The sequence below is a fragment of the Mobula birostris genome, chromosome 22 (genome assembly GCF_030028105.1).
Source record: "Mobula birostris isolate sMobBir1 chromosome 22, sMobBir1.hap1, whole genome shotgun sequence".
Taxonomy (NCBI): domain Eukaryota; kingdom Metazoa; phylum Chordata; class Chondrichthyes; order Myliobatiformes; family Myliobatidae; genus Mobula; species Mobula birostris.
The window spans coordinates 45,620,952-45,642,913 of NC_092391.1; the positions used below are offsets into that span (position 1 = coordinate 45,620,952).

The 21,962-nt window shown below is 41.5% G+C and overlaps 1 protein-coding gene across 3 annotated transcripts in view; it reads right to left on the reverse strand.

The window, feature by feature from the left end:
* fbxw5 (F-box and WD repeat domain containing 5) overlaps positions 1-21,962 on the reverse strand; it is a 41,710-nt gene that overhangs the window by 6,619 nt on the left and 13,129 nt on the right. For all 3 annotated transcript variants that reach the window (XM_072240614.1, XM_072240613.1, XM_072240615.1), the window contains exons 5-8: positions 14,599-14,747; positions 8,517-8,982; positions 1,858-2,005; positions 1,197-1,409 (exon numbers count right to left, since the gene is read on the reverse strand). In XM_072240614.1, the coding sequence (XP_072096715.1) occupies positions 1,197-1,409; positions 1,858-2,005; positions 8,517-8,982; positions 14,599-14,747 (976 nt within the window). The remainder of the gene's footprint in view (positions 1-1,196; positions 1,410-1,857; positions 2,006-8,516; positions 8,983-14,598; positions 14,748-21,962) is intronic.

The following is a 21,962-nucleotide window of genomic DNA, read 5'->3' on the forward strand; positions in this document are numbered from 1 at the left end:
TTGATGTGTGTTGCTCTAGTTGGTACCTCTATGTATTACTGCAAATAAAACTATCCTGCACACACTTTACAAACTCCGAACCATCCAGCCCTTTTCCAGTACCTCTTCCTAGAGATGCTGCCTGGCCTGCTGTGTTCACCAGCAACTTTGATGTGTGTTGCAGCCCTTTTACAGTATGGGCTTCCCAGTCTATGTGTGGAAAATTAAAATCTCCCACAACCACAACCTTGTGCTTGCTACAAATATCTGCTATCTCCTTACAAATTTGCTCCTCCAATTCTTGCTCCCCATTTGGTGGTCTATAATACACCCTTATAAATGTTACTACACGTTTCCCATTCCTCAATTCCACCCAAATATCCTCCCTAGATCGTCATACATTTTCCTCCAGAGGCTGCTAGATTAGCCTTTATGTTAAGGGAGTGATCTCAAATGCTATATCTAATGCTGGGCAAAGCTATTGTTGGTCATAAATTTTATTCAGAGACATAGCACAGAATAGGCCCTTCGAGCCACACTGCCCCAGCACTCCCACACCACCGATTATCACCGGATAATTTACAATGAACAATTAACCTATCTGGTATGTCTTTGGACTGTGGGAGGAAACCATTGCACCCTAGGAAAATCCACACATTCCACAGAGAGGACATACAGACTCTTCACAGAACGGCGCTGGAATTGAATTCTGAACTTTAGAACGTCCCAAGCTGTAACTGCATCGCACTAACTACTACACTACAGTGGTACCCAATAATTATCTGGAGTCCATGCATGTCCCCATGTATCAGGGACCTTGCCCTAACAAAGGGTAATCTAGTATGAATTGCCTTCTCCAGATGCATAACTTCTATCCAAGTCCAATTTATCATGAACCGCACACTTAGAAAAATGTTAACACTACTTTAAGACACTTTCATTTTGTTTAGTGCATCCCCTTGAAGTGTTATCGATCTCTGAAAATTTAGTAGCAGTTTATTTTTGGATACAGGTTGCCCCATCTGGCAACAATTCACTCTGCAGTCGTTATCACCTGACTATATGGTCATGGACCAGAGGTAGTGTCCAATAAGTGGGCTAGGTAATATCAGGAATATACTTTCAAGGCAATTCACGATTTTGATAAGAGATGGGCGAACATACAGGAACTGCGGACCCCTCAGATGACGTGGATTGAAAGGAAGCAATAAGTTTACCTGGCAACATAATCCCTGCTGACATCCAAGAAGATGAAGAAACACTCGTCATTGGGAGTGTAAGCAGTGTGTGCCCGCAGGGTCTGTGTTACTTCCTGCATTGTCTTCAAGTCAAATACGTGGATATCAATTTCCTCAGCAATGGGCGGAGGGTTCATGGGATCACTGATGACACAGCCTTTGGGCCAGGCACGACTGTTCACATATAAATACCTGAAAGGTAGCACAGTGCAATAACAAATCCAGCACAGAGTCAATGACACAAAGAACCTGGACACACACTCAGTTAGGACTCTGTGGCTTGGCGTAGAAGCAACACCAAGGAATGGGCTGCCATCATATCTCAAAACCACATTTCCAACTGATTTTAAAAAAACATTCCTGGCATTGAGAATTTCAAAGCAAAACAATCTAATAAACAAAAATCCTCCTCACATTAATCCTGAACAGCCAACCTACTACACTGTCTCTGTCTTTAGCTGCCCTTCTTAATTAACCCATCAAACATTTATTTCAAGTATTATACATGTTAATGAATGCTTGGATGTTGCATGTGGGTATATCCTGGTCAAAGTCAATGAATAGTAGAATAGCTGTGCTCATTGCCTGGTGTGGTATAACAGAACTGGACTGTGGTTTGGAGACCGGCCAAAGGACTGACCTGTGGTCTGGAGACAGACCCATTCCAATGATGTGACCATGGACATCGATCGTATAGTCCAAAGGATCAAAGAACTCATTAGAACTCCGTTCTTCCCCCAGTACTGGACCAGTTGTTGTCATGTGATGAGGCAGTATTTGCTTAATACCTGAAATATCAAAAAGAAAAATTCATATCTCCTCTTGTATATGTCCACAAAAACCTCCATCTGCTTTAAGTGGCTGTCAATTTCCAGCTTTTCCAGATGTTTTATTCTCCAATATCATTTCTCCCTTCCCTCTACAATAATGCAGGATCCATACATATGTGTCTAAACAGTGTCTCTTCACATATTTGACTGAACATTGAAACAGGACAAAAACTTCCAGAAGAAACAAAAGAACTCCAATCATTTTTATGGAGCAAATAATGTGAAAGCTGAACTTGTTAAACAAAAATAAGACATGATACGAGAACAAATTGTGTCTTATTTATCCGTCACATTGTACAAGGCCACTCTTAGGAATTCCCTTCAACACAGCAGGTTTGCAATTACACATTTCATTCTCATCCACAAACACTGATCTTCATGAGGATGGAAAATTTATCATTACAGGGGTTCCACAGGCTATGGAAGACCTGACTTACAGAAATTCTTCCAATATTTTGAAATGATTTTTTTTCAACATAGCAAAATCAATTACAGAAGTGCAAATGTCTTCAGAAGTTATGGAACAGGGGTCACTAATTTATTCAAAAGTCAACCAGTCTTCCAAACAGAAAACTGCTTAAAGCTTAAACACAAGAAATCTGAAGGTATGAATATTGATTTCTTCTGCTGGTAAAAAAAAATTCCTTCCTCTTTCCCTCTTCTTCTATTCTCCATCCTGGTCTCTTACCACTTCTCACCTGCCTATCACCTCCCTTTGGTGCCTCTCATTCTTCCCTTTCTCCTGTGGTCCACTCTCCTCACCTATCATATTCCTGCATCTCCAGCCTTTTACAATTCCCACCCTCACCTTCTAGCTTCTAGCTATCCTTCCCCTCCCTTATTTCAGTATCTTCCCTTTTACTTTTCAGTCCTGTAGAAGGGTCTCAGCCAAAAATATTGACTGTTCATTTCCATGGATGCTGCCTGACCTGCTGAGTTCCTCCAGCATTTTGTGTATATAACTGTTTAAAGATACTCCTGCAGTAGGCCAATTAAAGAGATTTATTTTGGAAATTGACAAAGCAATCTCTTCTATTGATGCTTCTAAAACACTAGAAAACAACGCAACATCTATTGATACTGCAAGGCCATCAAAACCAATCCTAAGACGTGGAACACTAATTCTGTACCTTTGTAACTACACAGGGGAAGACAACAGATAATTGTTCATGTTAATAGCTTACACTGAAATAACTTTCCGGATTTAGGAAAATAAAAACTGAAACAGGGAGAGTTCCCAGGAACAGAACCCTTACGTAACCCAAGGTCTGTCTGCACTAGTTTATCACAGGGCAATTTGAAGTAACGTTGAAATGGGGTAAAGCAGAAAATTGGGATGCATGAATGGATGAGATGATCCCTGACGTACTGGGTTTATTTTCAGTGCACCAGTAACAAGGAAGGAGATAAAAGATTTATGAAAAATTGAGTAGGAATGTTACTCCTTTGATCAAAATAGAGAGTAGGGTTAGCCCTGGGAATAATAGACCAGTGAGTCTTACTTCAGTGGTGGGCAAACTATTGGAGAAGATTCTTAGAAACAAGACGTACAAGCATTTGAAGAAGCATAGCTTGATTATGGATAATCAGCATGGCTTTGAGAGGGGCAGGTCATACCTCATGAGCCTGCTTGAATTCTTGGAGGATGTTACTAGGAAATTGGTGAAGGTACTGCTGTGGATGTGGGATGTATGGATCTTAGTAAAGGATTCGATAAGGTTCCCCATAGTAGGCTCATTTGGAAAAGTCAGGAGGAAAGGGACCCAGGGAAATTTGACTGTGAATTCAGAATTGGCTTGCCCAAGAAGACAGAGGGTGGTTACAGATGGAGCATACTCTGCCTGGAGGTCTGCTCTGGGACCCATGCTCTTTATGATTTTTATAAATGACTTGGATGAGGAAGTGGAAGGGTGGGTTAGTAAGTTTGAAGATGACACGAAGGTTGATGGAGTTGTGGATAGTGTAAAAGGTTGTCATAGGTTACAATTGGACATTGGCAGAATGTAGATCCGAGCTGAGAAGTGGCAAATGGTGTTCAGCCTGGAAAACAGTGAACTGATTCAACTTTGGAAAGTCGAATTTGAAGACAGAATACAGGGCTAATGATAGGAGACTTGGAAGTGTGAAGGAGCAGAGGGATCATAGGGTCCACTTCCATAGATCCATCAAAGTTGCCACGCAAGTTGATAGGGTTGTGAAGTGTTGGCCTTCAGTAGTCGGGGGATTGAGTTTAAGAGCCAAGAGGTAATGTAGGGGGGGGGGGGGTCCCTTCCTCCACCACTGATGCTGCCCTCACCCGTATTTCCTTCCCTTACTCATTTGGAGAGAGATAATCTGATTAGAGATAATTAGCATGGCTTTGCAAGGGCAGGTTGTGCCTTACGAGCCCAACTGAATTCTTTGAGGAGGTAACACAGCACGTTGATGAAGGTAGAGCAGTGGATGTAGTGTACATGGATTTCAGAAAGGCATTTGATAAGGTTCTCCAAGTGAGGCTCATTCAGAAAGTAATAAGGCATGGGATCCAAGGAGACCTTGCTTTGTGGATCAATTAGCTTGCCCACAGAAGGCAAAGTGTGGTTATAGATGGCTCGTATTCTACACGGAGGTCGGTAACCAGTGGTGTTCCGCAGGGATCTATTCTGGGACCCCTCCTCTTTGTGATTTTTATAAATGACCTGGATGAGGAAGTAGAAGGGTGGGTTAGTAAGTTTGATGATGGCACAAAGGTTTGGGGTGTTGTGGATGTGTGGAGGGCTGTCAGAGGTTACAGCGGGACATCGTTAGGATGCAAAACTGGACTGAGAAGTGGCAGTTGGAGCTCAACCCAGATAAGTGTGAAGTGATTAATTTTGGTAGGTCAAATTTGAAGACAAAATATAATAATAATAGTAAGACTCTTGGCAGTGTGGAGGATCAGCGAGATCTTGGGGTCTGTGTCCATAGGACACTCAAAGCTGCTGCACAGGTTGACTGTGTTGTTAAGGCGGCATATGGCGTATGGTGTGACAACCATGGGATTGAGTTCAAGAGCCATGAGGTAATGTTAAAGCTATACAAGACCTTAGTTAGACCCCACTTGGAGTACTGTGTTGGGTTCTGGTCACCTCACTACACAAAAGTTGTGGATACTATAGAGAGAGTATAGAGGAGACTTACAAGAATGTCGCCTGGATTGGAGAGCATGCCTTATGAGAATAGGTTGAGTGGTGACCTGATAGAGGTGTATAAGGTGATGAGAGGCAATGATCATGTGGATAGCCAAAGGCTTTTTCTCAGGGCTGAAATAGCCAACACGAGGGGGCACAGTTTTAAGGTGCTTGGAAGTAGGTACAAGGGGGATGTCTGAGGTAAGGTTTGTTTACACCGAGAGTGGTGGGTATGTGTGCATTGCGGATAGTGGCGGATACAATACGGTCTTTTAAAGGACTCTTAGATAGGCACATGGAGCTTAGAAAAATAGAGGGCTATGTGGTAGGGTATTTCTAGGCAGTTTCTAGAGTAGGTTACATGGTCGGCACAACATTGTGGGCCAAAGAGCCTGTAATGTGCTGTAAATTTCTATGAGCCTATGATCCTGGACATCTGCCCTCACACAATCTTCCAGCATAGACTTCCTTTTCTCCTTACCCACCACCCATGAGCGTCCATATCCAGCACATCATTCACTGCAGCTTCTACCATATTCAACTGGATCCTATCACAAAACACATCTCAGCTCACCCCCATTCTCTGCTTTCTGCAGGGATCGCTCTCTCAGTGATTCCTTTGTCCATTTGTCCCTCCTAACTGTTCTCCTTCCTGGCACTCATCTCTGCAGCAGCACAAGTGCCAACCTGCCTATTCACTTCCTTCCACACTCCTATTCAGAGCCCCAGGTGAGTCAACACTTCACCCATAAGTCTGTCGGAGTCATTAACTGTACCTGATGTTCCTGGTGCAGCCTCCTCTGCCTCGATGAGATCTGAAGTAGACCGGAGGACCACTTTGTCAAGTACCTTCAGTCGGACTGCAACAGGGAGAATTTCCAAGTGCCCAATCATTTTAATTCCACTCCCCATTTCAATCTGACTCGTCAGTCCATGGCCTCCTCTACTGCCATGATGAGCCACTCTGAAGTTGAAGGAGCAACACCTCATATTCTGCCTGGGTAGCCTCCAACTTGATAGGAACAAAGATTACTCCAACTTCTAGTAGTTTATCCACCTCCCGCTTTTCCATTCCTCATTCTGGTTCCCCTCTCATTCCTCCTCTTCTCCTCACTTGCCTATCATCTTCCTCTGGTGCCACTTATCCTTCCCTTTCTCCCATGGTCTACTCTCCTCTCCCATACCATTTCTTCCTCTTCAGCCCTTTACTTCCACCCTCCATCTCCCAGCTTCTCACTTCATACCCCTAACTTCCCCCTCACCTATCAACTTCCAGCTTGTACTCCTTCCCCTCCTCCCACCTCCTTATTCTGGCTTCTTCCTCCTTCCTTTTCCAATACTGATAAATGGTCACAGCCTGAAACGTTGACCCTCTCCATAGATACGGCCTGACAAACTGAGTTTTTCCCTGCTCTGTTCATCATTCCTTATTGCCCTACCATTTACTGTCCCTGTCCGACCTTATCTGAACTCCCAATAGGAGGCGGCAGAGGAGGGTCGTTATTGTGATCAAAAGCCTGTTACTAGAGATGTACCACAGTGATTTGTGCTGGGACCCTTATTATTTGTAGCATGCATTAACAATTTGGATATGAATGAAAGAAGTTTACAGACAACAAAAATCAAAGAGCTAGGTGTAGGCTATAGAATGGGGTGGATCACTTGGTAAAATGGACTGAATTTAGCCCAGATAAGTACAAGCTGATGCTAAGAAGGTCTAGCAAGGGCAGGACATACACAATAAATGGTACAGCCTAGTGAGTATTGAGGAATAGAGGAACCTTGGTGTTCAAAACCAAGGATCCCCGAAAGTGGCAGCATGGATAAATGGAGTGAAAAAGGTAGGGCACAGAACATAAGAACAGATAAGTAGTGTAACACTTTATAAAACTTTGAAAGCCACAGCTGGAGTACTGCAGCGGTTCTAGTTATCATACTATAGGAAGGGTGTGATAGCACTGGAGAAGGAATGGAAAATCACCAGGATATTGCCTGGGATGGTGCATTTCAGTAAGGAGCGGGGACTACATAAGGTACTGTATGTTTAGTTTCCTTGGAGTGGAGGAGGCTGAGGGAAGATCTGCTAGAGGTATATGAAATTATGAGCGACATGAATAGGGTAATAGGAAACGTTTCCCCATAGCAAAGGTATTAAAAACTAGAAAGCATAGGTTTTAGAGGAGAGGCGCCTGGTGATGGGCATTAAATACTGGCCGTGGCAATTTTCTCCCAATATTATGGAAACTTTCACCTTCATTTTTATGTCCATTCAAGTTTACTTTCATACTCTGAGTTATCTCCTTCAATTACCTTTCTCATCTTTTACTGAATTCTAAAGTGCTCCCAATACTCAACCTAAATGCTGATAGTAACATTTATAAGCCTCTAACCAAAACCTAATGTTATTTTAACTTGTTACCTACAATCAGACCACTTTTCCCACAGAAGATTTGAGTTCTTAGTATAACCTGGCTCATATCTTCCAACATATGCCAGTCCTTATTTATCCTGATAGATCCATGAAGTCAGAGTCATACAGGACAGAAACGGGCTCCTCAGATCACTATTCTGATCTTTTTAATCCAGTTTTGCCGTCCCACCTCTGTAACTATCCTTCTTATACCAATGCAATTTATTCCGACTTAAGAACCAAATTTTGAATTGCTTAAGTCGCTTTCAAACTCACTATCAAATTAAGAGTTCTTCCTTGACTTTCAATTATATGTTATTATATTAATGCCGTCTCTTTGCACAACACTAGATCTAAAAGTGCAGTTCTTCAAAAGGTTATTCCAGAAAACTATCAATGCATTCCAAGAACAATGATGAAAATTTAGTTTACCCAGGCTCACTGAAGATAAGTTTTCTCCACGATTACATTATTACTTTTATTACGAGTAGGTGGAGAACTGGGGTTATGTACAGTAACTTTATGTAACTTAAAGGAATCATATGGACCACAGAAAATTGTCCTGACCCTCATCTATTTCTTCCCTCTTGCACAACCACTAGTTTAATTGCTCCACCACTGGTAGATGTACCTTAAGCCACCAACGTACTAACTCTGGAATTACCTCTCCAACCTAACCTCCTTTAATGCACTGCTTAACAACTTCCTTTTTCACAAACTGTTGCTTTTCACTCTTAACAGGTCCTATATAACTCACTGTCATTTTATATGGACCCTCCCCAAACCTCATCAGTTGCTTCGAAACAAATCATTTCTTTAAACCTGTTATACACATGCAAAAGTTACCTTGCCGAATATATTGTGGTAGGACAGGCCTCACCTTGGTACAGATGAGGCACCTGGAACCTACCTATCTGGTGGGGAGTGTAGGTAAGGCTTCCTGTGGTGAAGATCAAGTACTTCTTGTTTTGAGTTTCCTGACACTCTGACAGGATGTCCATGTCTGCAGGCTTTGTCTTGGCCTGTAGAAAAAGATCTGCCACTCGTGCCTCCAACTGCTTCTCATCTAACAGAGGTTGGAGCCCTATCGTGTCCACGTCTGCCTCTATCTCTGCACTGTCCTGCACACCAGCCTCCAGCTCACTCGCACTCTCGTTGCTGTGCTTCGGCTTGTTGTAACATTCGTCCTCGCTGTCGCTACCCAGGTAAAACACCTGAGGTGATGAACTGAGCCCCTGCTCCTCGAAGCCCAGCAGAAGATCCGGAGTGTTATGTCTGCTGCAGTCTGCCACCATCACCGTGCGAATGGTGCTGGCGTTCCGGTTCTGCAGCTGAAACAGTCTCTTCACCACGTTTATATTTTCCGATTCAATATCCTAGTGTGAGGGAAGGGAAAGAGTGCATCATTAGGCACTGCATTGCTACTGTTGTGTAAACTAGATAGCCAGTGGACAGGGGAGTACAGGGGCAGCTGGGGAAATGAGCTAGAGAGAGCTCTCTGTTTTAATCTAATATCAATGCATCTTTCATCAGAGCAGGATACTAAAAGGTTTAATAGTTTATGAGCATGGAAAAGGAGGATGAAGTTCTAAGTGATAGAGGAAGGTTGTAGTGGGTAAGGATCTGTTGGGCTTCTCTGTGAGATAGAAGCAGAGGGCTGCAGGTTGTCATGGTGAACGAAGGACGTGCACAGGCTGAGCATGGGAAGAGTGGGCGCAGGAACAGAGAGAGGTGAACAGAACTAAGCAGAAGTAGAACAGCCATTGGGCACTTTGCATTTGCCAATTATTCAATAAATTGTATCCAATCTTTTACCTCAGTGTTATAGTCCCTCAGTACCTAAAATTCTTTCGCCCTCTGATTCAAGCACACAAGCAAATGAATCTGGTAGAGAATTCCGAAGACTCACCACTCTCCAAATTAATACATTTCTTTTCATCTCCTTCCTTAAATGACCAACCCAGGTCTTGATTCCAACAAGGAGAATCATCATTGCCTTGTTTACCCTGACAAGCCTGTTAGAAACTTTGCCAGATCCAAATGTCTTATCTGTCATTCTTTCAACTTAAGACAGGCTGTGTAATTTATATAAACCTCCCCTACTATCCCAGGCAGGGGATTAACTTTAACTGTACTCCTCCGACTCTTGCACAAAAATATGGACAGAGAACAGTATGCGACTCTTAACAGAGCTTTACATAATTAAAAGCATATAAAAGCCTTCTGAATTGCTTGCTGTAGCTACAAGTAACTGTGTGACATGTCAAGGTCACCCTAGGCCTCTTAAATACCAACACCTTTCAAATTTTCCAAAAATGACCAAATATTTTTCTACATTCTACATCATCTATCACATCCTTACTCATTCACTTAACCTCTTTCTATCCTCTGTAGCTTCTCTATCACACTCTGTTTTGTAGATTTAGATGTATTTTAATTGATTGTTTCATCTAAATGGTAGAATACATAATAGTACAGCACAGGAACAGATCCTTCAACCCACCATGTCAACACTGACCATGATGCCCATCTAGTTAATCCCAGCTGCCTGCACGTGGCCTGAATTGATCTATTTCCTATCTGCTTCTTGTGTCCGTCTTGTTCATATCAACTTCTAACATTTTTCCTGACAATATGTTCCTGGTACCTGTAACACTGTATATAAAAAAACCTCACAAAACTCCTTTTAACATTCCCTCCCCCCATCTTAAATCTAGACCGAATAGTATTTAGCATTTCCACCCAGTGAAAGACTGTCTGCCCTATCTATGTCTTAGAATTTTCTAAATTTCTACTGAGTTGCCCCTCAACCACTGATGCTCCAGAGTAAACTATTCAAGTTTGTCTACTCTCTCCTCATACTAACACTTTCCAATCCAGGCAACTTCTTTGTGAGCAACTTCTGCACTCTCTCCTAAGTTTCTACATACTTTCCTTGGTGTAGGACCAGAAGCGCATACAATACTCTAAATATGGCCTAAATAAAGTTCTATGCACATGCAATGAGACTTCTTGACATTAATACTCAGTGCACTGACTGATGAAGGCAAGCATGTTGTATGCTCTCTTTACCACCCCATCTACTACAAAGATTCAAAGTACATTTATTATCAAAGTATGCAGTTTACAACCCTGAGATTCATCTTCCCCACACACAGCCATGAAACAAAGAAAACCATGGCACCCGTTCAAAGAAAAACATCAACCTCTTCCCCCCCCCACCCACTTTCAATGTTGCCACTTTCAGGGAGCTATGCACCCCATGATCCCTCTGTAAATCAATGCTCTTACATTTTGTATTGGCATCTGAACTTCAAAATGCAACATCTCATGTACAGATTTACTCAATTTGCCATTTCTTTGCCCAAATTTCCAAACGATTTATATACTGCTACATCCTTTGACAGCCTTCTTCACTGTCCCCAACTTCATCATTTTCCGTGTCATCTGTAAACTTGCTATCCAGATCATTTATGTTTCACAGAGGTCACAGCACTAATTCTTGGAGACCAATACCGATAACACCTCTCCACCACCACCCTATACCTTCTATGACCAAGCCAATTTTATATCCAATTTACCAACCCACTGTGGATCCGGTGTGCCTTAATCTTCCCCACCAAGCCAAAATTGGGGGATTTCAACAAACACTCAAAGACGTAGACTGTGAGCAGTTGGGCTCCAGAACTGATTCCTGAGACATCTCCCACCAAACTACAAATGTCATGCATATTTTTACTCTCTATTTTCTAACAAATCCTCAATTCACACTTGCCTCTGCAAACCATTCTTGTTACTCACTCAGTATTTAACCAGGAACCTGTTCACTTTCTATAGTTTAAATTACTCCAGGACAAGACGCTGGTGAGGTTGGAATAGTCTGTTCAGTTTTGGTCACTCTGGAAAAATGCCACTAAACTGGAAAGAATGCAGAGGAGATTTATGAGAATGGGGCTCAAGGTCCTGAGTTATGGAGAGAGGTTCATCAGGTGTGTTTTCATTGGAGCATTGGAAAAGATGGGTGATCTTATAAATAAAGGCATCCGTTAGTCTTGCGAGACCATGGACCTGTACCTGGAAGATCTTCACTGGGCAAGGTTGTATGGAAGACCATGCTGCAAGTCTCCCCTCTCCGGGTCACCAATGGTGTCCAAGGGAAGGGAATTAGGACCCATACAGCTTGGCACCAGAGTCGTCGCAGAGCAATGTGTGATTAAGTGCCTTGCTCAAGGACACAACACGTTCCCTCGGCTGGGGCTCGAACTCACGACCTTCAGATTGCTAGTCCAATGCCTTAACCACTTGGCTACGTGCCCACAAGTGGTGATCTTATAGAACTATATAAAACCATGACAGACACAGATTGAGTGACTGCACTCAGTCTTTTTCTGAGAGTTAGGAAAATCAAGAACTAGGGGACACAAGTTTAAGGCGAGAGGGGAAAGATTTAATTGAAACAGGAGGGAAATCTTTGCACCCAGAGTGTGGAATGAGCTGCCAGAGGAAATAGTTGAGGTAGGTACATTAACAACAATTAAAAGGCACTTAGAACATACGATAGATAGGAAATGTTTTGAGGGAGATGGGCCAAATACAGGCAAATAGGATCAGCTTAGATTAGAATCTTGGTTGGTCAGTTGGGACTAAGAATCTATTTCTGTACTGTATAATGCTATTTACTTGGAAACTTTCCAAGGTGCAAATCCAAGGTCTCATGGGACTAACGGAAGCCTAAAAAAAATGCTATTTATTTATTGAGATACAGTGCAGAATAGGCCCTTCAAGCCATGCCACTCACAAATGCCCCAGCATAATCCTAGCCTAATCACAGGACAATTTACAATGACCAACTAATCTACCGATCAGTATGTTTGTGTGAGGAAACCGGAGCATCCAGACATAACCCATGCAGTCACTGGGAGAACGCACAAATTCCTTACAGGCAGCAGGAGGAATTGAACCCACATCACTGGCACCGTAAAGCATTGCGCTAACCACTGCAATACCATGCCATTCCAATTTATTTATGACTCTTGGACCAACAACAGAGAAGTGTCTTGAAGGAGAAGGGATAATGTGCTTTAGCAAGTGAACTCTTGATCTTAGTTTAAGCTGCTTCAGGTGCAGCCACCAATAATGGCTGTGAAAGATTACAGAGATATTGACAGACAAAGCAATGAATGATTATGAAACTAGAATGAGTCTATTTCACAAATTCAAGAGCCCATGGTATTACAGGAAAAGTACTAGATTGGCTGACTGGCAGGAGGCAAAGAGTGGGAATAAAAAGGGCCTTTTCTGGTTGGTAGCCGGTGATTACTGGTGTGCTGCAGGGGTCGGTGTTGGGACCTCTTCTTTTCAACTTGTATAGAACATACAGAACATAGAACATAAAAATTTACAACACATTACAGGCCCTTTGGCCCACAATGTTGTGCCAACCATGTAACCTACTCTAGAAACTGCCTAGAATTTCCCTCGTCCATAGCCCTTTATTTTTCTGAACTCCATGTACCTATCTAAGAGGCTCCACTTCACCACCACCGCGGCAGTGCATTCCATGCACCCAACACTCTTCATATGAAAAACTTAAGCCTGACATCCCCTTGGTACCCATTTCCAAGCACCTTAAAACTATGTCCCCTCATGTTAGCCATTTCAGCCCTGGGAAAAGCCTCTGGCTCCATGCCCCTCATCATCTTATATACCTCTATCAGGTCACCTCTCATCCTCCATCACTCCAAGGAGAAAAGGCCAAGTACACTCAACCTATTCTCATAAGGTATGCCCTCCAATTCAGGCAACATCCTTGTGCATCTCCTCTGCACTCTCTCTATGTATGTCAAAGAGTTAGATGGGAATGGGCAAAGAAATGGCAGAAGGAATATAATGTAGGGAAGTGCACAGCCATGAACTTTGGCAGAAGGAATAAAGGTGTGGACTACTTTGCAAATGGGGATAAAATGCAAAAATCGGGAGGTACAGAGGGACTTGGCAGTCCATGTGCAGAATACCCTAAAGGTTAACCTGCAGGTTGAGTCAACAGTAAGGAAGACAAATGCAATATTAGCATTAATTTTGAGATGACTAGAATATAAAAGCAAGAACGCAATGCTGAGGCTTTACAAGGTATTGGTCAGACTGCACTTGGTGTATCGTGAGCAGTTTTGGGCCCCTTATCTGAGAAAAGATATGTTGGCATTGGAAAAGAGTCCAGAGGAGGTTCATGAGACTGATCCTAGGAATGAAAGGGTTAACATATGAAGAGTGTTTGATGGCTCTGGGCCTGTACTTGCTGGACTTTAGAAGAATGAGGGGATATATCATTGAAACTTATTGAATTGAAAGGTCTGGATGAAGTGGACATGGGGCAGATGTTTCATGTAATGGGAGAGTCTAGGACTAAAGGACACAACCTCAGAATTGAGGGATAGCCATTTAGAACAAAGATGAGGAAAATTTCTTTGGCCAGAGGGTGGTGAATCTGTGGAATTCTTTGGCACAGATGGCTGTGCAGGTCAAGTTATTAGGTATATTTACATCAGAGGTTGATAGGTTCTCAATTAATTAGGACGTCAAAAGTTATGGGGAGAAAGCAGGAGAATGGGGTTGAGAAAGATAATAAATCAGCCACGATGGAGCACACTCGATGGGCTAAACAGCCTACTCCTGCTTCTAGGTCTTATCAGGAATATTTGCGAATTTTTAAATTAAATTACCTTAGCATTACAAAAATCTAATGGAGCTGTAATAATCTTTGATAATGCATCTCCCACCCCATACTCCCTGAGGGAGTCACATACCTTAGGTTGAGAATCACTGCTCTATGACTTGCCCTTGTGATGAGGGCCTGTCTCACTTACTCTCATCATCTACAGATTCCTGAATTTAGCATCAGAAACATAAAATATAATATGTCCCAATCTATCCATATTTTAGCTCAAAAATAGGTTTTAGTTGTTAAAGGTGGGCAAGATTTACTGTGTCTTCACCTGATAGGCTTTGTTTAACCAGAGCACCGAACAAGATGTCATATTTCCAATCCAGTGCAGGTTTCCAGAGATTAAATGTGTTTCATTTAACCAACAACCAAAGACATCATAGGGTTTATTCCTCACTCGGGACAGCAACGTGAAGTCATCTGGAAGTAGAGAACAAAGGCAGGAATAATGGGAATGTGTGGAAAACACAGCATTCATTAAATTATACAATTACACTCCACTAACAGAGGCTATTCAAAGAGTTGTCCAATTGCACTCCCCAGCTCTTCGCCTGTTTTATTAGACATTTATCCAGTCTTATTCAAATGTTACTTTTGAATCTACTTCCATCGCTCTTTCATGTATTGTAGTCCAAACCACAGAAACATTCTGTAAAGAATTAACTCATCCAGATTTCTTAACATATCATTTTACTTTGTCTTTATTTCCAACTGATTTTATTATATAATGCAGATAAAATAATTTCAATCCTAAAGATATTAATTATTCAAACTGATTAATCATCCATTTTATTTCTATGTTGAACAATCCCTCCCCCCCCACCACTTTTTGAACATCAATGCAAAATTGACAATCCACCAATCCTCTGGATCCACCAACATATCAAAGTATTAGAAGATGTCTTTTGAAACGTGGACATTGCTGGCATTTATTGTCCATTTTTCATTGCCCTTGAACAGGGTCATGCTGAGTCATTTTGAATAGTTGCAGTCTTTGTGTGAAGATATTCCCATACTGCTTTTGAGTGGGAAGATTAAGCGTTCAAATCCAGCAAATTGAAGTAAATGTGCTGGTCAGGACCTCCATGACCTCTACCTTTACATTGCACAACATCCCAGGATTAATTCATTCTAAGTGCTGCCTCCCATTCTTGCTAATATTGCACACAATTTGATATTGTTCTTGGTTTATTATCATCACATGTTCCAAGATTCAGAGAAAAGCTCATCTTGCATATAGATCAAATCATTACACTGTGCATTGATCTAGAATAAGGTAAAACAATAACAATGCAGAATAAAGTGTAACAGCTACTGAAAAAGTGCAGTGCAGATAAATGATAAAGTACAAGATTATAATGAGGTAGGTTACAATGCCAAGAGTCTACCTTGTTGTACAGAAGATCCAGTCAAGAGTCTGATAGCAATGGAATAGAAGCGGACCTTGAACTGTTGGTAACACACACAAAATGCTGCCTGGCCTGCTGCGTTCCACCAGCATTTTGTGTGTGCTGCTTGAATCTCCAGCATCTGCAGATTTCCTCGTGTTGTGCTTTTGAACTGGTGGTACCTGTTTTCAGGTTTTTGAATCTTCTGCCCAATGGGAAAGGCGTGAAAAGAGGATGGCCATGGTGGGTGGAGTCTTTGATTATATTTCTCTGCAACTTCCTCTTGTTACTATCATCCTTTTAATTTATCACCAAGGAATCAAAGTCCTTAATTAATACCTTAGCCATGCTCTCCACCCACAAAAGATAACTGTGACCTTCCACTCACAAACAAGAGAAAATCTGCAGATGCTGGAAATCCAAGCAATACACACAAAATGCTGGAGGAACTCTGCAGGCCAGGCAGCATCTAGGAAAAGAGTACAGTCGATGTTTCAGGCCTAAACCCTTCGGCAGGACCTTCTACTCTTCCTTTGACTACTCGATCCTTATGTCATGACTATCAATGATTTCAGGGTCTTCTTTTATGTTGGCCACTAGTTAACCACATATCCTCTTCCTGTCCCACTGGTTTCCAAACAATTTCCTTTTTAATTCAGTTTAACCTCTATTTCATCATTCAGGTGCCCTTCCTTTTTTCTTTTGAGATAATGTGCTCATTCTTTAACTGTAACATCAATTTGTGAAGGTCTTAAATGACAATGCACAACAAATCCAATTAACTGAACCAATTTATTGTATTTGCATCAAATGACACTGAATTCATTACAGTCTTTCCCCAACTACATGTTATTCAGTTTTATACAGTGGCATCAGTACAAAACTGCAGTTTACAGAGGGACTAATCTATACTCACTAGTATTCTGTCCCCAGTTGTTCTGTTCATATACCAAACAGCTCTATACCTTAGTAGAAGACTGCTACCAATCAACAAAATATTGCAGAATTTGGAGGTCAGAAATAGAAACATAAAATATTGGAAATATTCAGGCCAAGCCACTGAATATTCTCAGCACTTTCTGTAGTTATTGTGTGGTATGGCAGCCACCATTACCATACCATGTAAAATGCTCCAGCCTTAAATTTGTCCATGTTCCCACTCCTCAATTCTGACTACACACCTTGTTCACATTCACAAGTACCAGCTCTTCCTGCACTTCCAAGTACACAGTCTCTGCAAAATCCTCCAAATTCACTACAAGAAAAAATAAAGCAACTTACGTTTTTTTCCCCCAGACCATCATCCCCAGAATTGATAATCTATTGGAATTGGAGCTGGTTTAGTATTGTCAAACGTATTGAAACAAGTGGAAAAAAAACCTTGTCTTGCACCATGTTCATACAAATCAATTCACTATACAGTGCAAGGTAAAACAGCAGTAGAATGCAGAATAAAGTGCAACAGCCACAGAGAAGGTGCACTGCAAGTCCAAGGTCAAGAGTCATATTGTAGTTGGAACCATTAAATGGTCTATTAACAGTGGGGTAAAAGCTGTCCTGAAGTATAGTGGCAAGTGCTGTCAGGCTTTTGTATCTTCTGGAATTGGAATATATTTCTAAGCCTGGTATCAGGCATACCACTTTGCTTGCATACCCAATACACAACTCCCAAAGCTGACACTCTATACTGAGCTCTGCCACGGCAAGGGATTACCCAGCAGATGTATGCCATATCATATTATACAGAGACCAGTATTGTACCAATGTTATGCAGGCAGACCTATACTTGCAAGTATACCTCGGTGCCATACAATGACATACCAATATCCTCTGGAACCATTAATAGTAAACAACCCAAGTAGCATGAAGCCAAGTACCAGAGTTGAGGATCAATGCCTAAAAAAGGACAGCTGTCTCACAAACCAGTCCACAATGACCTACTACGGTATTTGTTACAGAAATGTAGCTTCCAGCAAATGCCTGACACTCTTCCATCAGCATTTCTGGAAGTGCCCTGTCCCACTGGTAGAATGGATCAACCAGCAGTGATGAAAGAATTACAAACTGGAAAGGAAAGGAACTCCTCAACACCAAGTTTTATTCTATCAGGCCAAACAAGGACAAGGGAAACACCTTCTGTCTTCCATTGGCTGATGAACTAGTGCTGCTCCACATTCAATACCACTTGGAAACAGCACTGAGAGAAGCAAAAGCACAACATGAATCCTGGTGGGGAACTTCAAGTGTAATTCAGTAAAGCCCCACTGACTGTGCTGGCTGAGAGATGAAAGATTCTTACAGATTAAATCTAGAGAACACAACAAACCAACATAAATGTTGTCCTATCAATCCATCTGCTGCAGCTGCATCTGTCTACAACAGTATTGACAGGTTTAACCAATCCTTGTGGACACAAAGTCCTGCCCTCACACTGAAAAACTCCTTAACATTTGAAAGTATTGGCTATACAAGAGGCCCTGTGGAACAATGGGGATTTATAGTTAACTAATCTTAACACCATAGCCTAACATATCCCTCACTTTATCAAGTCTGGGAACTGATGAGAAGGAGGGAATATCATCATCAGCAGCAAGTATACCCAAGAAGATACCAATCCTGGGAAATTATACACTACACTGCACTACAGAAGACAGAAAGCACACACTACAGAGACGAGCAATGCCAAAACCAATGGATCAGACCAAGGTTCTATACTTTTCCCACTTCTAGTCATGAATAGTAGCAACAAATGTAACAGCTGAACAAAGCGACTCAAAAAACATGCCCCATAACAGTCTGGCATGAGAGTATCAGGGACAAGGCAAAAGCGTTTGTAACTTTATACAGTCACAAGAGAGATGTGTCTGAACCTTCTGTGGACTCACCATCATTAAGCCAGATTTCAGCCAATTCAGTTCATTCCATGTGAAATCAGGAAGTGGCTGAAAGCACTGGATATAGCAAAGGCCAGTAAATATCCCAGTTACAGTCCTAAAAACCTGTGCTCTAGAACTACCTTAAATTTCCCTCCCATATATTTTTAACACTGCCAAATATCTAACAATCTGGAAAAGCACCAAGGTATGTGCAAAAATCACAACAAATACAATCCAGTTAATTAACATCTCATTAGTATAGACCCAACCATCAGGAAAGCATTGTAAGGTGTAATAGACTCTCACTCTCAAATAACATGCAAACAGGACCACTTGACTCCATATCATATTACAGTCTTGTCCAAGCAGTTTCCAAGAGTTGACGGTGACTAATGTTGATATTAATTCAACATTAACTGAGTGTATCATCAAGAAGTACCAATAACATTGAAAACAAAGTGATTTAAGGGAAACATTTTCCACTGGGTGGATTTCTAACTAACAGAGTGAAAATGGTTGCAATGGTGGAGGTTAAACATCCCAACCTATGACGTAACTGCAGAAGTTCCTCAGGGAACTGGCAATATTCCAGCCACAACCATCTTCTGTGACCTCAATGACCTTTCTTCCATAACAAGGTCAGAAGTAGGAATATATGATCCTGATTATACTCTGTTTAATTTCATTCATAGTTCCTCAGGAATGAAGCAGTCCATGCCTACTTGCAACATGGTCAAAACAAAGTTTAGTAATGGGCTAAGTGGCATCTAATATCGTTGCCAGACAAAAAAATGAAACAAAAGCCGCCACATTCCTTGCTATTTAAAGGTATTACCATCACTGGCTCTCTGACCAGTAACAACCTAGGGTTACCACTGGCCACAAAGTTATTTGGAACATACAACTTTGCCAATTGAGTACATAAGGAATAGATTTGCAGCAGTTTGGTGTTTTGAGAAGCAGTTATTCAACAATCGAGATTGATTGAAAGAACGAACAAATTAAAATAAGGCAGAGGCAAGTAGTGTGGTCTTTGGGGGAGCTTAAACCAGAGTTGCAGGAGGATGGGTAGCAGAATACCAGAACAGATAGATAGTGGAGAGGTTGTGGAGACCTCAGACAATGTCAGGAATCAAAACATTGAGTATGGTGTGACTAATGTCCTGAGCTGCATATATGTCAATTCAAGATGCATTATAGGAAAGGCAGATGAGCTCAGGACATGGATCAACACTTGAAATACGATATTGTAGCCATTAGTGAGGTATGGCTCCACAAGGGGCAGGACTGGCAGATCAGTATTCCAGGGTTCCATTGCTTTAAGTGCGACAGAGCGGGACGGTTTAAAGGGGGAGGGGTGGTGTACTAGTCAAGGAAAATATCACAGCAGTGCTCAGTTAGGACAGACTGGAGAACTTGGCTAGTGAGGCTTTATGGGTGGAACTGAGGAATAAGAAAAGTATGACTATGTTAGTGGGGCTATATTATAGACCACTTAACAGTCCGTTGGATTTAGAGAAGCAAATTTGTAGATGGCTCGTAGACTGTTGCAAGAAACACAAGGTTGTTATAGTAGGTTATTTTAACTTTCCACATATTGACTGGGACTTCCATACTGTAAAAGGTCAGAGATTAGCAAATGTGTTCAGGAAAGTTTCCTTAATCAGTATATAGAAGTCCGAATGAGAGAGTGTGCGATACCATCTCCTATTAGTGAATGAGACAGGGCAGGCGACAGAGGTTTGTGTAGAGGAGCATCTTGCACCTAGTGATCATAATATCATTAAAGTAAATATGCAAATAGATAGAATCTTAACCCGGCACCAGACCTAAATTGAAGAAAGTCTAATTTTGATGACAACAGAATCGTTACAAGCAAAAGGACTATAAAGGGAGAAATTTGGTTTTCGGAAGATCAGAATGGTAATCTATGCATGGAGTCAAAAGAGATGGTGGAGATCTTAAATGGTTTTTTTGCATTTGTATTTACTCAGGAGATGGACACAGAGTCTATAGAAGTGAGGCAAAGCAGCAGCAAGGTACACAGATTACAGAGAAGGTGTTTGCTGTCTTGAGGCAAACTAGGGTGGATAAATCCCCAGGACCTGACAAGGTGTACCCTCGGACCCTGTAGAAGACAAGTGCTGAAATTGCAGGGGCACTGCTGGAGATATTTAAATCCTCCTTAGCAACAGGTGAAGTACCGGAGGATTGGAAGACAGCTAATGCGGTTCTGCTGTTTAAGAAAGGCTCTAAAAATAAACCAGGAAATTATAGGGCTGTGAGCCTGACGTCAGTAGTGTGAAAGTTATTGAAAGCTACTCCAAGGGATTGGATATACGAGTATTTAGATAGATAGACTGATTAGGGATAGTCAGCACAGATTTGTGCGTGGTCGGGCATATCAAACCAATTATGGTGGTTATTTGAGAAGAAACCAAAGCCGGTGAGAGACTAAGCCAGGGTAATCAACGCTGTATGATGCACTTCCAAATAACAATGTTACAAACCAAAAAAAAATGTTCAATCCTTTATGATTTCTGCAAAGATGAGCAATCTTACAATGATAAAAAACTAACAAAGCTAAGTTAGCAATATAGCGATCTTAACATTCAAATCAGCATAACTAAGCATTCTAATTAGTGATATAACTAAGCAGCCAAACTAAATTAGTGTTCCAATTAGCAAAGTTAGCTCATTTGAATGTAATAAGCAGTCTAACAATGTTCCAATTAGTCAACAAAAATTAAAAATCATTCCCCGTGGAAAGACTTGAATGACTCTTCCCACAATCCATGAACTGTGAGGTACTGTGTCATCAACTATGCACAATGTCTTCTGGGAGGAAATTGCATTTTATACTTGACCACTTCTGAAGTTCCTATAAGTGGTAAATACACCTTGACCCACCACTTCAAAAACAAGTTAGACATGTATTGGACCTGCTTCCACCTATGAGCATCAAAGTCTTCCTTTTGGAACTATCCTGGTGATAGGGATGGTAAGGTTATCAGAAACAACAAAAAATTGAGTATTAGTACTTCCAAATCATTGGGATTGGAGAATGATTTAGCAATTGGACGACCATCGATAATTGACATTAATATTACAATGGCTTCTACTTCAAAGTACTGTGTGGAAAACCTCTGTCAAGATTCTGTACCTTCGTGGTGGAATTCAGGACCTTTTGTAAAAACCTAATCAATCTTTTCCACGTTCCTCAATGATGTGAACTAGGCAGGGGTTGAAAATCCACTTAACTGCTTTTTGAAGAAGGACATTACTTGATCCATGAATAATTTCACTTTTCAATGGCTTCTCACAACTCTCACTCAGTTCCAACAAAGTTTGTTGTAGTATCGGAGTACAGT